Source organism: Drosophila kikkawai, chromosome 3R (genome assembly GCF_030179895.1).
Source record: "Drosophila kikkawai strain 14028-0561.14 chromosome 3R, DkikHiC1v2, whole genome shotgun sequence".
NCBI classification, from domain to species: Eukaryota; Metazoa; Arthropoda; class Insecta; order Diptera; family Drosophilidae; genus Drosophila; species Drosophila kikkawai.
In genome coordinates this window covers 29,869,527-29,889,943 of record NC_091731.1, presented here as the reverse complement: position 1 = coordinate 29,889,943, position 20,417 = coordinate 29,869,527, and the positions used below count along the sequence as shown (strand labels likewise).

The window sequence follows — 20,417 nt, the reverse complement described above, 5'->3', positions numbered from 1 at the left end:
TTTTTAGTTGATTGCTTCTGCAGTGAAATTATTTGCAACAAAATAGCGAACAAGCCTTGACCCCTAGTGGAAACAAATATTTCGAACCTATTTAATGCATGTATAGCAGTTCCCGAAATTTGCATATGCATAAATAATAATTCAAAGGGGGAAAAAAAACTAATGAATAAAGAAAAAAGACGGTAGATTCATTTTCCTGAAACTAGCAAGAATTTATTAAATTATCAAAACGAGAATAGTACAAAAAACTTAAAGAACAATTTGTGTTTTATACTTAAAATACGTTTTCTTTGCGCCTAGGTTACAAATAGTTGCGTCTTTCATAGTGTTCTTCGGCATAGTTTAAACTCATTTGTTGTTTAATTGTAGCTAACGAAAGCGTAGAGTTCCTAAATTAATAACGGGCTTTAAGCAGAGTCTGTTCAAGTACATTGACTTGAACAAATTTAAAAAATTTCTATTAGAAAAAACGAAAGAAACTCAACTGATCTGTCTATCAGTCTGTGTTGCCGGATTCTAAACATATGTAGTTAGAGGCTAGCTTAAGTGCAGCTTTTGTGGTTGATGGTTGGTTGGTTGGTTGCTAATCAATGATTAAATTAAACGTACGTACAAAATATTCTCTTTACAAACTAATATCAAAGTTTAGTTATCAACAGTTTAATTCGTGGCCGACACATGCTGCATGCGCGTTCTTTGCTCTCTATCAAATATTTTATTTGTGTTTTCTTTGTTTTTGTAAGATATACGGCCTGTCCGTCCTTGTTACCTGTTTCATTGTTGTTACTGCTATTATAGTGGGATGGGTGGATGTTTCTGTATTCAGTTCCATTGGTTTGGTGGTTTGATAGATTGTTAAGAAGCTCGAATCGGATTGGTTTAACTATTTCTATGGATCTTCTGCTAACTTACATGCAATAAATGACTTTGTTTGCATTACGCTGTTATCACAATTCCATTTTCGTTTCAATTTCTTGTTGTTTCCGTTTTGTTTTTGTTTTCTTTTCATTATCGGTCATTAAATTTATCCTAGTGTGTAAATTGCTGTCGCTGTCAACTAGTTAATATGATGAGTTATCATAATCAGGCTTTTCAGTGGGACAGCTAGAAACTTCGGGGATTGGTCTACTATTTATGCAGATAGATACAAGCAGGTTAAAGAGGACACATTCTCAGATTATAGATATATGCAAAAATGCGAATGTTAACCTTTTTCTGCCAATATGTCATTTCTGTTCCTGATTCTGAGGTACAGGCTGTGCCTCCGAAGCAACAGGTGCCGCCTCTGAGGGTGTAGGCTTGCCAGCATTAAGCTTAGCCTTCACTTTCCTTAACAACGCTTCGAAGGAATCCTCCTCCTGCACCTTCGGAGCTGGGGTCTCCTGGGGAAACACATACGTGTGGTAGTTGTTGATACCAGCGTTATCTGGAAGGGATGACAATAGGTGAAGTTAGAAGAATAAAACAAATGTTACGCCTTCTATCAACTCACCCAAGTCAGCGTAGGAAGCCCGGCAGAAGGCACGCCTGCCGCCGAAGCTAATATCATACATGTTGATTTGCGGGTCCCTGGGACTCGTGTCTATGGCCGTAAATGCGTCCTGCGCTCTCTCGTACGTCACAAAGCCGTACTTCATTCTGGAAATGAAACAATCGCCAACTGTAAGTTTGGATTACACATTTGATAAGCTTTGAAGCTGCTTACCCATTCTCTTTGTAGTGTATCGTTATCTGCTTGATGCTGCCGTACGGCAGAAATTTGCGGCGCAGCAGCTCCTTGGTTGTCTCCTGCTCAATACGACCCACGTAGACGATGCGGCGCTCTTCCACAGCCGGCTGTGATACGTTGCGGTCCGTGAATCCGCGCCTATTGTTGTTGTTTTGGCAGCGTGTGTCGGATCTGGAGCGAGAGCGTGAGCGCTGGGCTCTGCGATGCGGGCTACGGCTGCGATCGCGATCGCTGTTCTCGGATGCAGACCCGGAGGAGGAGAAGGAGCTTCGTTTTTGGTTTTTGGACCGCCGCTTGTTGTAACTGGTACGACGTTGCCGGCGCTCGTACTTCCCTGCCTCTGAGTACGATGATGAGCTCACCGAGCTACGGTGGCGGTGTGTGCTACGCGAGGAGTAACCGCCGCCGTTGCCAATACTGCTTCCGCCACAATTGGCGGCTGCCTCCAGGTTGCGCAGCTGCTCAATGGAATTGGATCGCGAGCGGGAGCTCGCGAAGCTGCTGCAGGAACTGGAGGAACTCGATCCGTTTGAGCCTGAAGCCGATCTATGGCACCGTCGCTTCCGATAATTCCGTCGCGTCCGCTCACGAGACTTTCTCACGGTTGGGAGCGCCAAGAGGGGGAACTCGGGCTGCAGATCAGTTTGAGTGGCCATGCTCACCAGGGTCTTGCGTGCCCTATCCTTGGGTAGGTGCATAATGACCATGTCCTCGCCATGCTGAACATTTTTATCAGTCGAAGCCCCCTGCGCCGACACAGTATTTTGCGTCAGGGAGGCGAGAGCCGTGCAGCTGGTTTGTCTAACCACCTCGCTTTGTATACTAGCTATGAGGGAGTTGCTCATGTTCTTGTTAGCGTCCTGTCCGTTGGATATATTGTACAGCAGGACGGATGACTTCAGAAGCGAGCGCGGAGAGGCCTTGCTCAGTTGATTCGGCGGTATCGTTATGTCTGTGTTGCAGCTTACAGAAACTATGATGATCTCCTCGTAGTCTGGGTGAAGTTTGTTGCTCGGCTGAGCTGGAGTCGGCTCTGGATCCACTTCCATGCAGTAGGTATCCTTGACAATATCCTTGAGTGGCGGCAGCTTGGTTACGCGCGGCACCTTCGCCGACACGCGTGAATCGATGATCTTGAGTTGCTGAGCGCGCTTCATCTCCAGCATCCGCAACACCTTGTTCTTGGCCACGGTAATGGGATCCATGGGCACGGCATTTGCCTCTTTGCTGGGACACTTCAGGCTGTTAACTATATTGGCTATAACTGCCTTCTGGGGCGATGGCGTTTGTTTTACAGCAGGAATAGGTGAGGGTGAAGGGGCTTCCAGCTTTGGCTGCTTGGCAGGAGTGGGTTTTGCTTTGGAGACGGCCACACTGCCGCCACAACGGCGCTGTTTGTACTCCTCCAGATTAAGTTTTCGCTTTGTGGCAGTCGCTGTAGCCGGCGTGGGTGTCGGCGTTTGCAATGGCGTAATTGTGGGTGAAGGTGGCACAGACGCTTCTACTGCACCAGCGGCTTCCCTTTCCTGCTTCAGCAGCGACAAGTTCTTGCCACCCGAGCCCAGTCCTTTGCCTTGAACTTGGTTTGCTGCAGGCTGTTTGTGGCCAACATTTTTTATAGCATCCTGCGCTTTTTTTGCTGCCAACTTGCTGGATTTGCTCGTTACGGAGGAGCCAACCTTTCGTTTGAGAAAGTCGCATTGCTTCTTGTTGGGCACCAGACATATGTTTGCTGGTGTCCTCGGCTTACTCGCAACTACAACCGGGACTTCTGCCTGCTGCGGTGCTAATTTATGCTGTGTGGATTCAAGGGCTATAGTTCATTCTGTTATGTTATCTTATAGTTGATGTTAGAACTTACCTCCTTGACGGGTGGCACGGACGGCTTCTTGTTGGTCTTGGGACACCAGGAAGGATCGGCCTTCACGTTGTCCACAAAGCACAAATCATCGGTGACCTGGCCAGCTACCCACAAGGTCTCGTCCACATCGATGACATCCACAGTTTCGACATCAATGATCGAATCAGAGTCATCATCATCATCAGAGTTCATAGCCTTGAAGGGAATTGCTGCGGGCCTTGAAATCACCTCTTTCGGGGGACGAACAGGACCTGGAGTGGTAGCAGGAGCAGGAGCAGGAGCAGTGGCTCCCACTGTTTTAGTAACCTGTTCCACTGGTGCTTGCGTTTTTATCGCCTCTTGTATGCGGCAAGCATTGAGGTTCTCGGCAAAGTCATCTTTGGTGATAAAATCAGCCAAGTCAAAGTTATTTACATCAATATTAAGACCGAACTCCGAGGTAATGGTATTGGTACTCAGGGTGCGAATCTTTCGTTCACTAATGCTGGGGACTGTGCCACTGTTTATGTCTCCGTCGACAATATCATCGTACTCGTCCTCGTAGTCGCTGGAATGCGACTCGTAGTCACCAATGGAGGAACTGTCCGTGCGTGTGCGAAATGTGGAGTTACTGCACTGGCTCTGCACGTCATCCTCATCGTGGGTGTCCTCATCTCGGTCGTAGTCCACGAGGGCGCTAATCTGGCGCTGCTGATCGTAGACCGCCTCCACCTCACTGTAAACCTTGGCATTAAGCAGATGGGCATCCTCGCCGTCTAGCTGCTGCTCCACAAAGTCACTGTAGATCAGCTATTCAAAAATTCGATACTTATAGAACCTAAGACCGACCACATGAACGCCTCTTGAGCCAAACCTACCAGGTTCTCTCTGTTTTGCAGATCCTCCTCCCGGCTGGGCGTGAGCAGAGATTCATCTGTGGGCGCGATGGGTAGTATGCCATTGAGCGTGTCTGTCAGCTCAAGACTGGGGGAGATTGCAGGATGGCATAAGTTTCTGCTTCCTCACGGTCAAGGACAGACTACACTTACTCATCATTGGGTGACCAAAAGTCAGCATCAGTTTCATATTTAGCAAAGTTTCCCTCGAAGGGATCTTCCTGGAATACGTTCAGCATTCGAGAGTCCATTACGCTCCAAATATATAAGTGTTTCGCATTAACTGGAAATATGCAAGGATTAATTTGAAGAACTCAACAGAGATCAAGGCTGCATTGCTTTCTATTTTAAATAAAAGCTGTCAAATATCTGTCAACGGCAATCTAATGTCAACTGCTGTCTAATTTCAATCTGAAGCCAAAATTCATTCGGGTTACATCGATTGGTAAAAAAAAAAAAAATAAGGACAATAAATAATGCCCAGGAACGTAAAAACAAGACGTCAGGGCAAAGCGGATACCCTTAGGAAGAATGCAGCGAAACAGCAGACAAGCCATCCGGGAAAGCAGTCCGCTAATCTAGAGAGCGAGGTCATTATAGACGAGAACCTGGCCAAGCAAATCAACCGGCTTTCGCTTGTGTCGCCGTCGAAGGAAGTGGAGGAGGTAACCGTTACATCAAGTGAATCGGAAAAGACGAAAGCAACCCATCAACGTGGTAAACTCCCAAAAGGAACTCGCGATGCCTGGGAGCTAGGAAATGCTTTGGATAAAGACGAAGAACAATACTCTTCCTCGGATTCAATAGACACCATGGATGAGGACGAGTTGTTGGATCACATATGGAAAGATCTGGAGGAAATATTTCCTTCTAGCGATGAAGAAATAGCAAAAGGTGACTTGACCTCGAAATTTGACTGCGAAAAACGGTCTGCCAATCAATGCAATCAGTCAAAAAAGATGGATGAAACTATCACATCCAGTGATATGTTGGTAAAGGAGAAAGCAGACCATCAACGTGGAACACCAGAAGAAACTTGCAATGCTTCAGCAATAGAACAATACAATACGCATTCATCAAACATCGTCGATAAGGCGGAATTAGATCAAATTTTGAAGGATCTGAATGAGATATTTCCTCCTAGCGAGGGAACAGGAGCACAGGGTGGCACAATCTTGAAAAAGCAGTCTTGTAATGTTAACCGGGCTTCGTTTACGTCGTTGAAGGAGAAAGCTGAGGATAAGACTATCACATCCAGTGATAAGCTCCTGAAGAAGAAAGCAGCTTATCAGCGTGGAACCCCAGAAGGAAACCGTAAAGCCAGGGAGCTGGAAAATACTTTCGATAAAAACGAAGAACAATACAATACAGGTTCATCAAGCACCACCCAAAAGGCGGAATTATATCAACTATTTAAGGATCCGAACGAGATGGTCGGCGATTCAGGACCGGTGCCTCCAAAATTTTTCGGAAACTCTGGCTACTTTATGTTGACTGGCACCAACAGTCAGTTAGCACAGCAAGTGAAGAATCTGGCCGCCAAGAACATTTTCGTGGAGTCGTTTGTCGAGCTACCGAACGCTATAGCTGACATTGTGGAGCAGCAAATGACAGAACTCGTGCAGAACCGCGACCCAATTTTAGGAATGGTGCGTGACAAGTACGACCTCCTAGAACCACGACGCGTTCCGCGCCAAAGAAAGCTGAGGAAGTGCCCAATTAAAACCAAATAGATTTCGTAATGTTAACATTAAATAAAAGAGTTCAGTTCAATGTCGTTATCACAGTTTGAATTTTGCGCCAAACTTTGCATCATGTTCGGCAACGCTGGCTTTGCAGCGCATGTTTGACAAACATCGTGGCACCAGTGTTGCCACAGTATCGGCACAAGCAGATAAAAAACATTAATTTTAAAACTTCAAATTTGTGTAGCCTCTTGGTTATTATTATATATTTTTTTGCAATATAATAATGTATATTGATATGGAATAGAAAGCCAACTAATAAATTCAAATGCATTTTCGACGTTATTAAAATATTTCTAGAGTAAATGCTTTTTTTTTAATCCGAACAAACAATCAAAAGCCAGAAATCATAGCTTTAAAAGCGCTGATCATGCCGTTAACCCTATTATTATGCAAATTAAGCAGCTGTAACATTTTACAAACTCAGCATTTTACATTTACATTTAGTAGGAAGTTAAAACATGCTTTGTATGAAAAATGTATTTAAAAGAAAGACATATTCTTCAAAAATTGTTCCCTGTTAAAATGAATAAACAAAATAAAATATTAAATGGCTTGAAGTGGCCACACTGCGTGGCACGTTAAGAGGAGAAAGCAACATGCAGTTCCCCCCACTCGCCTCCCCTTTCCCACATTTATCACCACGAAAGCACAAACTGATCTGAAACATACTGTAGTCGTTCCTAGCCAGTATAAAATTATATCCAGAATTTTAAATTATATTGAGACAAAAAAAAAACACTTGCCGACAACAATAACAAACATGCGCACACACACCGACTGCTGGCAGAAGAAGAGAACGCGAACGCGCCGCACATGTGTTGAACTCCAACCACGTGTATGTGTGCGCGCACGAGGAGGGTGTGTGTGAGTAAATGCCGCCGCCACGCCATGTGCTTTTTTGAGCTTAACAACAATTGAATCGAACACCTCCGTTGATCTCCACTATCACATATCAGCCCCATGCGCTCGAGACACCTTGTACATTTTGTTTGGAAAGCCCTGTTCACAGAAATCCACCTGGCAGATGCAGACGAAATACTAGTAGGCCTCAGCCAGACCCGCTTTCTTGCGAATTCACATTGCACTGCCCACGGGAGCACCCATCGGTCCCCTTGTGGATTTACGATGGCAGCGGGATTCCCTCGCCATATATTACCTTTAGGAAGCGCAGGTGGTGCACAGCACCGGATCCCGGCGGCTGTTTGATCTCGGCACGAGACGACCGTTTAAATTGTCTTCGGATTCGTTGCCGCCGTCTGTTTGTCTGTCTGCTTTAACCTCACATGTTGAGCGCCGCGTCCGCAGCACCCACACAAGCACAGTTCTCCAAATTCACTTAAAACGGCCAATACCACCGGCAGCCTTCAATCACAATCGAATCACTCCCGAATTATTATTGGCCAAAGCCACTCCACAGAACTCCTGGGTCAGTTTATCTCATAAGTTTGTGATTCACTGCCCAAAATATGTTCACGTGGACTCGTTTCGCGGCACAGTGCTGCCAACTATCGGTCGCCAGTGCAGGCCAACCCGAATAGCCGAAAAAAGTGAGATTTCTTAATGAATAGCTAAGTAGAGCCGTTAGCTAGAGTAAAGCCGTTATTTTTAGTGGAAAAAACCTTAATTGTATTATTGTCCAACTTTTGTGTATATTTTACTTGACTAGCCGGTTAGTTTTAAGCTTTTTTTATGCAAATATTTGTTAGTTTATACAACGTTTAGTTTTTATCCCGAATCTGCCAAAAAAAAGCTAAGTTTGCAGCACTTTCGCAATAGAGAAGAGATCGCGGTGGTTATAAGAGCTGCACATACATCGATATCAATATCGATAGGGTTTTAATATTTTTGTTTTTATTTTTTATTATTTTAAAAATAGTGTTTTAAAGTTTTACATTGATTATTGCAAAATTGATGAAGATAAAGGTAATATCAACATAACTTAGCCAAAAATGCATTTATTTCAATTTTAATAGATTTTATTTGTTAGTTGATATTGAATATTAAAAAAAAATTTTTTTTTTATTTGGATTTTTCCCAACATATGTATCTAGAAAGATTCGCCTGTTAATGCTGATATATACTCTGCAAGGGTGTATTCATAACATTAAAATGTCAAGTGTTTCAATAGGTTTATACTAACCCCATAAGTATGTATACTTGGTCAGTCTCACGTTAGAGTTAATCTTTAATTTTTTTTTTTGGCAGAAAAACCAATTAGGGATTAATTGATAAACAGCCCCTAACCGAAAAGAGTAAGTGAAACATTTGATTAGTTAGAACATGGTTATTTTATTCGAAAGTACTTTAATGAGCAGCGGACTGACCGCCGACCTACTCTGGCACAAGCATTGGGTAGATGTGATATACGGAGCCACCTGACTCTATTCCAATAAAGTACAAAATGAAAAACGTTTTAAGATTAATATGTTGTGTATATACGGAAAATGCGGGACAACTACGTATTAGGACGCCAGGACACGGGAGAACAGTTTAACGACGCTTGACGCTGGTCCATTCGCCATCATCGGCAGCTTTGTTTTCTGGAAGAAATGGAACATTTAATATAAATACACCTCTTTAAGACCTAGTTAAGTCTACTCACCCTTGTCTTGAGGCTGATCTCGCTTGGGGGCAGGTTTTTCTTCTCGGGGGCCGGGAGCAGTACGCCAGTTGCCGCCACCACCACTGCCAGCTTCCTTGGGAGCAGGGCCGCGCAAATCGCCGCGTACTTCGCGTCCATCACGGCCATCACGCCCGGCATCACGTCCGGCATCACGTCCGTCACGGCCAGCATCACGTCTGTCGCCAGCAGGACGACGGTTGTCCCGATCACTCTGACGTGGAGCATCGCGCCAGTTACCACCGGTCTCGCCACGTGCCTCATCGGTGCGACGCGGTCCATCGTTGCGACGGAAGCCACCGCGATCACGATCATCATCTCGGTCACGGCGTGGGCCGTCGTTGCGGAAGTCACGATCACGGTCTCCACCACGACGCCACTTGTCATCGCGCGACTGAGGTGCACCGCTCGTGTCCTTGGGTGGAGCAGAACGCTGAGAGTCGGGTTCTCGTCGCACACGCCAGGAAGAGTCCGCTCCCTCGTTCTCCTTGCGGTCTCGTTCCCCTCCGCGGTCCATGCGTTCTCCTCCACGCTCACCTCGGTCTCCCCCACGCTCCATACGATCCCCTCCACGCTCAATACGATCCCCTCCGCGCTCTGTACGTTCTCCTCCGCGTTCGATACGATCACCTCCGCGCTCGATACGATCACCTCCGCGCTCTGTGCGTTCTCCTCCGCGTTCGTTGCGATCGCTGGGTGCGGGTGCAGCACGGCGCCACTCTCCGGCTCCGCCGGCAGGGGCGCTTGGCCGGTCACCGCCTCGTGGACGCCAGGTGTCGCGCTCCTTTTCGCTGCGCTCACGCTCCACGGCCACCTCTCGGGCCAGACGGTCGCGGTCCTCTTTGATCTTCCGCTCTGCCTCCTCTTCCTTGGCGCGTTGCTTCTCGTACTGAGCACGACGCTTCTCGTCCTCGGCCTCACGCTCCAGACGGCGGGCCTCCGCAGCGGCACGCTCCTCGGCCGCCTGTGCCAAGCGAATTTCCTCCTCCTTGCGGAGGCGCTCCTCCTCCTTTTCGCGGAGGAAAGCTTGACGACGCTCCTCGCGGCGACGAATAACTCGTTCGGCCAGACGCTTCTTGCGCTCCGCCTCCAGGGCAATCTCGAACTTTTTGAGCTTCTCGACGTAGAGGGAAGCACGCTCCTTCTTGAGGGCCTCAAGGTATTCATCACGATCGGGATACATGCGCTTGAGACGCTCCTGCTGGCTAACGGCGTCCTTGCGTTCGGCGATCGCATTTTCGATGCGCGTCTTCTCAGTGGCCTCCCAGAACTCCTTGTCCTTAACCTGCTTTTCAGCCAAGTACTTTTCGAACAACGGAATCTCCTCCAAACGCTTGGCCCGCTCGAAGTAGTCAACCTTCTTCTCCTGTGACTTGAGCTTAGACTGCAGTTCCTTGGCCTCGCGCTGCAGCTCTTCACTTTCGCGCTTGGCGATCTGCTCGGCATCCAACTTCTTGATGCCTTCCTCGTCCAGCTTGGAGAGCATCTTCTTGCCATGGGCGGTCTGCGAGATTTGCTGCACCTTCTCCTTGAGACTCTTCTCGCGAATGGCTTGAATCTCGTTCTGGTGACGCTTGAGTTCCCGCTCCTCCTGCTCCTTCTCCAGGCGCTTCTGCTCAGCCAGCTTGGCCTTGCGAGACTCTTCCTCTTGGCGGCGGGCCTCCTCTTCCTCGCGCGCATTGTTCTGCTTCTCGATATACTCCTTGCGATCCTCGATAATCTTCTGCCGCTGGAGAATGCGCTGGTGCTCACGGTCCTTGATCTCGTGGTAGTGGTGCACCATCTGGGTACGCAGCTTGGCGCGCTGATCACGCTCCCGGTTCGGATAAACGATGGAGACGGCGCGAGTCAGCACGGTGGACATGTTGACCAGCTGGGAGCGGATTTGCTCAGAGGGCATGGACTGCAGAGCTGGTCCATCGGGCCGATACTCACGTTGGCTCTCAGTCAGATCAGTGCCGAAGTAGATGCTGTTCTTCTGGTGGTCGATGCGGATCTGCATGTCGTTGTGGCGCACAGACTCAACCAGCAGCTTCTCCAGCTCAAAGATATTGCAGAAGCTAGCCAGCTCCAGCAGGCGCTTGAACTGGATGCTCTCGTACACCTGAGAGATCTGGCGAATCAGACGCATGATGGTCACGTCCTTCAGCGACTGGATGTAGGCGGTCAGCAGATTGTTCTCGGGCGACCCGCTCTCAATGATGTCCACAATAGACTGAATGCGCTTGCACAGGTTCAAGGGGTTGAAGTCTACTTCCAGCCAGTTGTACAGGTTGCGGAAGTCCTCCGAAACTAGTTGCGGCACGTTCAAGCGCACCTGGAGAAGTTACATTGATTAGTTACTTTGGGTTGGTCTTCTTGTAGTTTGGTACTTACCACTTCGCGGATAAGAGACACTCGAGTGGGCGGCTGAGGCAGACCGAGGAGCACAGCTAGCTTCTGCGCCTTCTCCAGTGGGCTCTTGTCCGCCTCGATGAACCTGTCGAACTCCGGATGGGCCGACGGCAGCGGAATAGAAAGAGTGGCCAGAAGAACGTGGGCAGCCATGCGCTGCAGGTCCTCCTTAGTCAGGTTCTTCTTCAGCTCGCGCGTCAGTTGGAAGAGCTTCAGCAAGGCTGCAGCATGGAAGAGCTGGTTGCCCGCCTTGCTGAAGACCATCGCCAGCTTCTGGTAGTAGTTGGCCATGGTCTTGGGCACGGGCGTCTTCTTGGACAAGGCCATCAGGCCGTGGATGTCCTCGATCGCCTTGTAGGCCTCCTGCCACAACTCCATCTGAATGGCCGAGTCGAGCAGGTACAGCCTGGTGTCCAGGCACAGTTGCTGTGTCTCCACCTTGTTGATCGAAACGCCAGTGGTTTGGTTGCTGCTCTTGCAGATGTCCTCCAAGTGCTTGCGCAGTTTGTCGCACAGCCGCCGGAACTCGCTCTTGCGGTTATACTTCAGGCAAAACTGGAACGCCATGCGGGCAATGTCGTGGTACAGGGCCTCGCAGTGCGTGTTCACGCGGAGCAGCTCCAGGCACTGGCAGTACGACTCCCACAGGAACTTCACCCACGGCAGCAGGATGGTGCGGTCGGAGCGGTCCTGGGCGTCCTCGCCGCATACGGCGCTCATCAGAATGCTCTCGGGCGTGGCGATGTTGTCCAAGTCATCCAGCTCCAAAACGGCCACAGCCGCGGAGGATTGGGCCTGGGCGGCCTCGGTGTGCGCCTCGGCCATCTTAAGGTAGCCGCGGATCACGTTCTCCAACGAGTTAACGTTCACCAGCTGGAACATGTTGCGGTACTGGAAGAGGCCCTCCTTGGCGATGTGCGACTTCTTGAGCTCCACGCACAGCTCCAGGTACTTGAACATGAGCGGCTCAATGACCGACTCCGAGTAGGCATAGTTCCAGCGCTTGTTGCGGAACACCTCCTGGAGGGTGTCCAGCGCCCGCAGGGGCTTTCCCACCTCGATGAATTCTGCGAACAAAAGAGAGAGTCGCGGTCAGAGAAAGAGAGCAAAGCGGGCCGCTCTCTTCGGCAACCGCATGGAAAATTTTCAGCACACTCACCATTGGCCCTCTTCAGAGCGTTTTCCGGACGTTGCGTGTAACGAGCCATGTTCAATTGCTTGGATTGCTATGCACCGGCACTTTAAGTAGATTTTGTTACTTGCTCTGGGCGCTTATGAGGCCTGCAGCAGCGGAAAATTATAAAAAATCTTCGGCTCGCCTACGTGTGCCTACGATATTTATTCAAAATGGCCGAGTTGACGGCAGAGTTGTCAAAACACCGATGGCCCTGCCGATATATCGATTGTTTGGGGCCCAAACTATCGGTATTATGAAATACGAATATTGTTGGTTTTTAAAGGTGTTATTATTATTATTATTGCCCAGAATCTATCTTTAGAAATACAAATAAAAGAATATTTAACATATTTGTACTTTAATTTTGGGGAAATCCTATTCGTCCTGATGAGATTGTTAAACCCAAATTACAAACGAGATAGCAAGATAGATTATAAACAAAAAGGAACAATAATAACAATAAATAAATATTTTTTGTTTTCAATTCAAAAATAAATAACTAATCTATCGATATATCGATACAAATTATGAACGAAACCACGAAGTAATCCATAAACTTAAAGAATAAAATGACCCGTTTGTGAATTAAATCGCTTAATTTAACATTAAGAAACAGGTGTCAATTTTAACCGCAAGCTTAACCTCCAGCCACTGTCCATCCAAAGGAAGGAACAGTCCGTTTAAAGCCTTGGCATGGCGAGTTTATGGAGAAAGTACATCCTGTGGTTCGCCCAGGAGCACGTTGACTTTCGAATTTCCGAGTTCGAGTCGATCGTTAAGATGTTTGGCCTTCAGTTTCGACGGCTGACCGAACAGACTTTGGTATGTCCCACGAAATAAGTATATCCGTGCAGCTAACCAACTTCAACTTCGCAGAAACCGTTTTGGGTGGTAGAATTCCCCAACGTGGAAACCGCCATGCTGTACGCATCCCGATCCGTGGCCCTGCGTGCCATGTTCGAGCTGTACGCCCACTCCAGAAAGCTGCCCGAGTTTCACGAGCGGCTTCGTGCCCACGTTGATGCGAACCGGAACGAGCTGGCTAAGTACTTCCGACAGGACACCAGCTTTAAGATCACCGTGGAGACCTACAACAAGCACTTTAGTCAACGAGAAAAAATCGAAAAGATTGAGACTATGGATTACCTGCCAATCGAGGGCCCGGTGAACCTAAAAAGTCCCCAGGTGGAGTGGTGGTACATCGAGTTCTGGGGCTTGGATCCCACTGCGGTGCCAGAGGAGCCCGATGACATTCTGTTTGGTCGGCTCCTGGCGACTGGACAGCGGAATTTAATAAAGGAACTCTCTCTGAAACAGCGAAAGTTCATCGGGAATACAAGCATGGATGCACAGCTAAGCCTGCTGATGGCCAACCAGGCGATGGTGCGAGAAGGCGATCTCGTATTTGATCCCTTCGTCGGAACAGGTTCCCTGCTGGTCAGCGCCGCCAAGTGGGGTGGGTACGTCCTGGGAGCCGACATCGACTACATGATGGTGCATGCCCGCTGCCGTCCGAGCCGTATTACCCAAAAGGTCCGCGAGAAGGACGAGAGCATTCGGGCAAACCTGCTGCAGTACGGATGCGCTGACCGCTACATGGATGTGGTTGTGGCGGACTTCTCGAATCCCCTCTGGCATCCTCGGATCTCGTTTGACAGCATCATAACCGATCGTAGGTAGACAACAATAATCATTATCCATAACCATGTATGTATATCTTTTTTGTTCGATTCTTTCAGCTCCATACGGAATAAGAGAGGCCACGGAAAAGGTGGAAACGAAAAGGAGTCCAAAGGATATCGCTCGAACCGACGACATGGTCCACTATCCGTCCACCTCGCACTATTCGCTGCAGAATCTGTACGGTGACCTGCTAGAGTTCGCCGCAAGGCATTTGAAATTGGGAGGACGCCTTGTGTGCTGGCTTCCCTTTCATCGCGAAGATTACGACCCAAAGATGCTGCCGCAGCACCAGTATCTGCAGCTGGTGGCGAACTCTGAGCAGCCTTTGACGGGCAACACTTCACGCCGACTGCTCACTTATGAAAAGTGCTCAGAGTACAGTGCGCTGAACCCCGCGTCAATCGGTTCAACTCAAGTGCCCACGCCCTCGGAAGACTTCCGGGAACGCTACTTCAACAATGCTCTGGAGTCGAGGAAGGAGCGTCGGATGCGGAAGGCTGAACAGCGCGAGCAAGGCCGTCTGGAGATGGAACTGCGTGGAAAGCTGCCTTCAGATGGCCGATCCCAGAAATGCGAGTTAAACAAGGCGCGATTTACAGGCTTAACGTGACTAGTAAAATGATCTAAAAGTAATTTAATCGTTAATTTTACCTACAAATCATTGTCAGTTTAAATCTTGCATTATTGCCTCTGCTTGTTCCCCAAGGCGACACTCAAAAACTTTGGCAAAACTGCTGAGAAATGCCGTACTAGCTTCCTGGATAGAGACCTGCCTTCCGAGTTCCAGGCTGAGCGAGGTCACACCCTTCCCTTCAATTCCGCACGGCACAATATGCTCGAACCAGGCCATATCTGTGCAGCAATTTAGGCCGATGCCGTGGCTGGTGACGTAACGGGAGCCGTGGACGCCGATGGCACATATCTTGCGGTCTCCCACCCAAATGCCCGTGTCCTGGGTGGTGGTGGCGTTCGGAAGGCCCAGCTGTCGACAGGTCTCGATCACCATGCGCTCCAGCGTGGCCACATACCAACGCATGCCGCCATTAAACTGCCGTAGATGCAGGATGGGATAGGCCACCAGCTGGCCGGGTCCGTGAAATGTGATAAGGCCGCCGCGATCCGTGCGGTGGAAATCGGCTCCCAGCCGACGCAGGCGCTCCTCGTCCGCCGCCGTGTAGTCCTTGGTTCGCACCCCGATCGTGTAGACAGGATCGTGCTCTTGCAGGACAAGGTAATTGCGAAACTCGGCAGGCACATCCAGTTTTTGGGATGATTTCGCTAGGTGCTGTTGCAGCTGGAGTCCCGCCGCGTAGCTATGGCGTCCGGCCCGCACCACCGTGACCAACGGTCGGCTCAGAGACATGTTTTAATTGATTAAAAAACATTTAGTTGCTGGTTTAAAGTTTATTTTCCATTTTAACCAGGGATGCAGCCACAGCATGTGATATCGGAGTATCGATAGATGATATCGGTATATCGTTTAATTTTACAATCCAATTATAGTTCTTATTGGAAATAATACGAAATACTAGTACATTTTTTTATATTCAACCTAGTAACCTTGCCCGTCTCGACAAGAAATATTTATTTTTCTGTTGATTTTCATCAATCGGTGTTTTGTTTACGATTGCGATTCGCAACTGACAGTCACGAGGGTTCGCGATTCTGATGGTAATGGCAACGGGCCTCTTCTTCTTGCCACATTTCACGTTTGCAATAAAAAAATATATTCACACACGCACGCAGCGCGGATTATTTCAGAGTTTCGCGAAAAAGACGGCGCAGGAGTGGCACGCAACCACAGGGTACGAATCCTTGGATGACCCACCGCACGCCGCAGCTCGCTGGGATTGCAACAGGCCGTGGGAGTCGCGTCAGGCGGGGGACACATGAGGGACGCATGAAATTCCAATAGGAGAGCGCGGAGCGAGTGCGTGAAAAAAGCAGGGCCGGAGAGCACGCTTCTGCGTCCGCGACGCGGAACATGGCGACACGTCAGGACGAGCGCGGCGATGAGATCGGAGGCGGGAGCAATGGCAGTGGTGGAACCCCTTATCACGTCCTTGCCCACACCGAGGAGATGGCCAACTTCTTGGCCCACCAACAGCAGCAACAGCACCAAAACCAGAACTTCCTGCTCCACCAGCAGCAGCAGCAGCAGCAACACGGACAGGCGCCCGCGCCTATGATGTGGTCAGCACCGCCGCCTCACTTGGCTGCCGCCCAGTTTCCGCCCCACCTTCAGCCGCAACAGGCGCAGCCACACATGTATAACGAGTACCTGTACAATCTGGCGTACTCGGGACAGGCTGCCCAGCCCGAGACCTACTCAGTGCTGCCCGTGGGCCATGGGAACTTCCTGAAGGTCTATCACTGCCCGGAGAATCAGGTCAGCGAGGCCAGCGCTCCGCTGTTCACGCATATCAACATGGCCTCGCTAAATCACCACCATCAGCAGCAGCAGCCGCCGCCGCCGCACCACCACCAGGTCCAACCGCCGACGCCACCGCAGCCGACACCGCTTTACGAGTTGTTTGCCGCCAATCCTCTGTTGCCGAAACCGGAGGTGAATGTTGTGGGTGCCAGCCAGCCTGTGCCGCAGCCCCAGCCGCAAACACAGCCGCAGGCTCAAACCCAGCAGACACAAGCCCAGGCTGCCACGCAAGTCCTTCAATCGCCAAGCAGTGCCAATCTGCTGATTAACAATCTGGTGAACAACTGGTCGCCCAATTTGACAGGCGGAAGCTACATACAGTTCGGGGACAAGGCCCAGGAGAACGCCGTGAGCCAGGCCGAGCACTCGGCAGCCCAACAACCTCGACTGGCACAGCAGTCAGGATCGCAGGTTCAGCAACAGCAGCCACCGGAGACACTAACTCAGACCGTCAGTCCATTGCCAGTGCCAACGAAACCGGCGAAGCCCCTAAAACTGCCCTTGGCCACTGCCAGTGTCTCGCCAACTGCCATCAACAAGTCGTCCGTCGCAGTGCCCGGCCAGCCCGAGGGCAAGAAGCGCATAGTGGCAGAGGTTAAGCCCATGCCCATGTCGTACTCGGATGTGCTCAGCAAGGGCACAAAGGCGAGCAGCGGGGCGGGCGGAGAAATACGTCCTGGCAACGGAGTGGACTACATCAGTCAGCCGCAGAGGCGTCAGGGTAAGGAAGATGGCAATGGGAACCGGGAGATGCGTTCGGCGAAACGCTCACCGATGCACGATGCCAAGGAGACTGCCTCGGTGGCCGCCAGCATTGGTCATGCGCACGGCGGCCGGGGGAAGAAGCGAGGTCAGTCCAGCCAGGTGGCGGCGCCGAAGCATCAGCAGCCCCAGACTCAGCCACTGCAGCAGCAGACGACAGTACAGACGCAGATGAAGACCACTAAACCGAGCAATCCGGAGAAGAAGCGAGTTTTACAGCCGAAGACTGGCAACAGTACCATCACCAACAACCTCAAGGCTTCTGAGCAAAAAACCACATCCGCGTCTATACCGTCCCACAGCGGCGTGCAGAATCAGAGCAACGGGAGTGGAAGTACAACTGCGGCTAGCAATTCCAGCACCGCAACCCGTAAGCCAGGCGGCAATAAGGGAAACTTTAATGCAAATCACTCGAATTCGACCAGCGCCAATTCCAACAATAACTCAAGCAACAACAACAACGTTAGTTCCTCCTCCTCCAAGCGGTATTCCTCCTCGAATGTGAACCTTAACTCGAATAACAGTTCCGGATACTCCTACTCCTCGAAGCGCAACCGCAGCAACGCCTACTCCTCCTCAAACTCGCCCACGCATGCTAGCAGTTTTGCCAGCAACCGAAACTACGAACTGGCCAAGCGCATTTTGCACACCTGGTGGATCTACACCCTCAAATTGTTGACATGGCTGTTTTATTTGGTCTACGATATCGTTGTTCTCGGCTTCAGCATGGCGTACGAGCGGCTGACACTGGCCTATGTGGCCGGGCTGGCCTATGCACGGCAGCTGCACCGGGAACTAAAGCAGAACTCTGGAAAGCCTAGCATCTGGTGGCGGACCTACTGGCGACGCTTCGATGCGCGCTTTGCCAAGAACTCGCGCTGGGCAGTTTGGCGACGTTTCTACAATCGGAAACCGCCCGAACCCACATCGGAATCTTTTAAAACTGGACGCCTGCCGCAAACGGGCGAAGAGGCAATGTATTCGTTGCTGAATTGTAAGGGCAAGGATGCTTACAGGTGAGAGTGATCATGCAATAAATCGATGGTTGTTTTATTGATGTCCTGTCCTCGCTTTAGTATCCTTGGAGTCCCACCGGATAGCTCGCAAGAGCAGATACGTAAGCATTACAAGAAGATAGCCGTGCTCGTACATCCCGACAAAAACAAACAAGCAGGGGCCGAGGAGGCTTTCAAGGTTCTGCAGCGGGCCTTTGAGTTGATCGGAGAGCCGGTAAGGACGTGACCAATAGACCAGGTGACTTCTTATCTAACAAAATGTTATGATTTACATAGGAAAATCGCCTCATCTATGACCAAAGCATCGCCGAGACTCTGCACGCTGAAAAGGCCTGGACGGAGCTGCATGATCTGCTCTCCCAACTGCAAACCAAAATGGCTGAGGCAGCCAATACTATAAGGTAAACTAGTGGCTATTAACCCAAGAGGAAACTTTATTTTCCAAGTATCATGTAACAGATGCAGCACCTGTGCGCAGCGACATCCTCGCAAGCTAACCGAACGTCCTCATTATGCAGCGCGGGAGTGCGCCTCTTGCAAGATACGACACTCAGCCAAGGATGTAAGTACACAGGATATCTAAAAAAAAATGCAGTAAGTGCAGTTTTCGTTTTTTCTTGGGGCAGGGCGACATTTGGGCCGAGACCAGCATGATGGGATTGCGGTGGAAGTATTTGGCTCTAATGGACGGAAAGGTTTATGACATCACCGAGTGGGCCAACTGCCAAAAAGGAGCTCTGTCGCATTTGGAGCCAAACTCCCATATGGTTCAGTATCGCATAGTGCGCGGTGCCCAGCAACAGCAGCAGCAGCAACAACAACAACAGCAGCAGCAGCAGCAACATCACCAGCAGACCCAGCAACCACATCACGATCGGGGAGGTGTCCATCATCCTGGCGGCGGAGTAAGCGGGGTTAGGTGAGCTTTGAAGTGCAATACAAATCGCTACATTGCTTCTTATTCAAAATATTTTCCCCCCTTTTCAGCGAGGCTACGTTGCACGAGTTCTTGGACAATTTGTACAGCCGCCAGCATCCAGGCTCTCCGCCGAACACATTTGCGGGAAATGCGCGTCGGCGAACACGACGCAACTGAGCTCCCACTGGGCCTAGTACTAAGTGTTTTTAAAATCTCTACTATACAGTTGTAATCCAGCCCTTGCGCCGCCGCCGTCTGCTTGGTTTTTACTCACTCCCACGCAATCACGCCAGCAGCAGCAGCAGCATCAACAGTGCAGCCTGGGCACTCTCACTCACTCATCTACTCTTCAGCAAACCCACTAACTTACAAAGGCAACACCGACTCTTTAGTTGTCAAGTTCTGAAGCCATATTAAACACTTCCCTGTATAGTTTCAATATTGCTTTAAAGATTTTTGTGAATTTGTTGTACTTGTCACATTGAATCGTACAATCGCATACCACTAAGATTTACATCTATGTTTTATCTCTTACTTCTGCCTACCCTTTATGGACAGCTTAACGCCTAGCTCGTAGCAGACAAGTTTAGCTCTAAGTTCTAAGTATACTATTTCCCCGTCCAGACGTTCGTCTCCTCGGCGAATGCGACGGACGGCACACGTGTAAAATCTAACATCCAAATTAAACATAAACATTAATGTTAATAAAACAATATTGAAAGCATATAGTTGTTGTAAATTCCATTAAAAAGAATGTTTGACAGTGGGCTCGGGATTTACATATATTAAGGGGAAGTGCTTGATGTGATATATAGACTTTGGAAAGCCACGATTTGTATAGCCTTGCAGTTTGTCGTAGGATTATGGCATCGAATCAAAAAATCTATCATAACTAAGCCAAAAAAAGATCAAATTCAATCGGAAAAGCTTTTCTATAATAGTTTTTAAAATGATTAAAAATCTACATAATAAATTTACTGTTTCATGAAATTAAAATGTTCGAATTTTAACGAAAAAAGGGTGTTAAAATTTTTCGCATCAGCATTCTTTACGTTACATTTTAATGGCGTTTCGACAATCGCTGGCTCTTTGGGCATTTTATGCCCTCTGGAAGATCTGAAATGTTCACTGGAGTTGGGAAAACATCGATTTTAGCAGTGCTGCTTCAAAGACTTAACTCCCCAGAATAAATCATTGTT

The 20,417-nt window shown here is 49.2% G+C and overlaps 5 protein-coding genes across 7 annotated transcripts; 2 read left to right on the top strand and 3 right to left on the bottom strand.

Annotated features, from left to right (window-relative positions):
- Nucleotides 1-187: 187 nt before the first annotated feature.
- srl (spargel) lies at nucleotides 188-7,719 on the bottom strand. Of its 2 annotated transcripts, XM_070286568.1 has the most exons (8): nucleotides 7,370-7,719; nucleotides 4,619-4,748; nucleotides 4,448-4,553; nucleotides 3,591-4,379; nucleotides 1,706-3,525; nucleotides 1,493-1,638; nucleotides 1,210-1,426; nucleotides 188-1,128 (listed from the first exon to the last, which is right to left on the bottom strand). In XM_070286568.1, exons 2-7 carry the CDS (start codon nucleotides 4,714-4,716, stop codon nucleotides 1,227-1,229), a joined length of 3,159 nt encoding a protein of 1,052 aa, XP_070142669.1. In that variant the 5' UTR covers nucleotides 4,717-4,748; nucleotides 7,370-7,719; the 3' UTR covers nucleotides 188-1,128; nucleotides 1,210-1,226. The 2 variants fall into 2 exon arrangements, with proteins under 2 accessions (XP_070142669.1, XP_017026809.1); XM_017171320.2 differs by having other exon boundaries at nucleotides 188-1,426; nucleotides 7,370-7,718.
- Nucleotides 7,720-8,477: 758 nt separating this feature from the next.
- Nucleotides 8,478-12,580, bottom strand: eIF3a (eukaryotic translation initiation factor 3 subunit a). Its single transcript, XM_017171288.3, has 4 exons — nucleotides 12,387-12,580; nucleotides 11,210-12,294; nucleotides 8,816-11,150; nucleotides 8,478-8,753 (listed from the first exon to the last, which is right to left on the bottom strand). The coding sequence occupies exons 1-4, from the start codon at nucleotides 12,433-12,435 to the stop codon at nucleotides 8,704-8,706; spliced, it is 3,519 nt and encodes a 1,172-aa protein (XP_017026777.1). The 5' UTR covers nucleotides 12,436-12,580; the 3' UTR covers nucleotides 8,478-8,703.
- Nucleotides 12,581-12,927: 347 nt separating this feature from the next.
- Nucleotides 12,928-14,697, top strand: LOC108077771 (tRNA (guanine(10)-N2)-methyltransferase homolog). Of its 2 annotated transcripts, none has more exons than XM_017171264.3 (3): nucleotides 12,928-13,226; nucleotides 13,281-14,080; nucleotides 14,144-14,407. In XM_017171264.3, the coding sequence occupies exons 1-3, from the start codon at nucleotides 13,098-13,100 to the stop codon at nucleotides 14,271-14,273; spliced, it is 1,059 nt and encodes a 352-aa protein (XP_017026753.1). In that variant the 5' UTR covers nucleotides 12,928-13,097; the 3' UTR covers nucleotides 14,274-14,407. The 2 variants fall into 2 exon arrangements, with proteins under 2 accessions (XP_017026753.1, XP_017026752.1); XM_017171263.3 differs by having other exon boundaries at nucleotides 12,930-13,226; nucleotides 13,281-14,076; nucleotides 14,144-14,697.
- Nucleotides 14,681-15,541, bottom strand: Lipt2 (Lipoyl(octanoyl) transferase 2). Its single transcript, XM_017171265.3, has one exon. The coding sequence runs from the start codon at nucleotides 15,448-15,450 to the stop codon at nucleotides 14,752-14,754; it is 699 nt and encodes a 232-aa protein (XP_017026754.1). The 5' UTR covers nucleotides 15,451-15,541; the 3' UTR covers nucleotides 14,681-14,751.
- A 94-nt stretch (nucleotides 15,542-15,635) lies between these two features.
- On the top strand, nucleotides 15,636-19,942 carry LOC108077770 (uncharacterized). The gene is made up of 7 exons (XM_017171262.3): nucleotides 15,636-15,758; nucleotides 15,834-18,299; nucleotides 18,360-18,513; nucleotides 18,576-18,700; nucleotides 18,759-18,861; nucleotides 18,926-19,218; nucleotides 19,287-19,942. Exons 2-7 carry the CDS (start codon nucleotides 16,072-16,074, stop codon nucleotides 19,393-19,395), a joined length of 3,012 nt encoding a protein of 1,003 aa, XP_017026751.1. The 5' UTR covers nucleotides 15,636-15,758; nucleotides 15,834-16,071; the 3' UTR covers nucleotides 19,396-19,942.
- The last annotated feature ends 475 nt before the right edge of the window (nucleotides 19,943-20,417 follow it).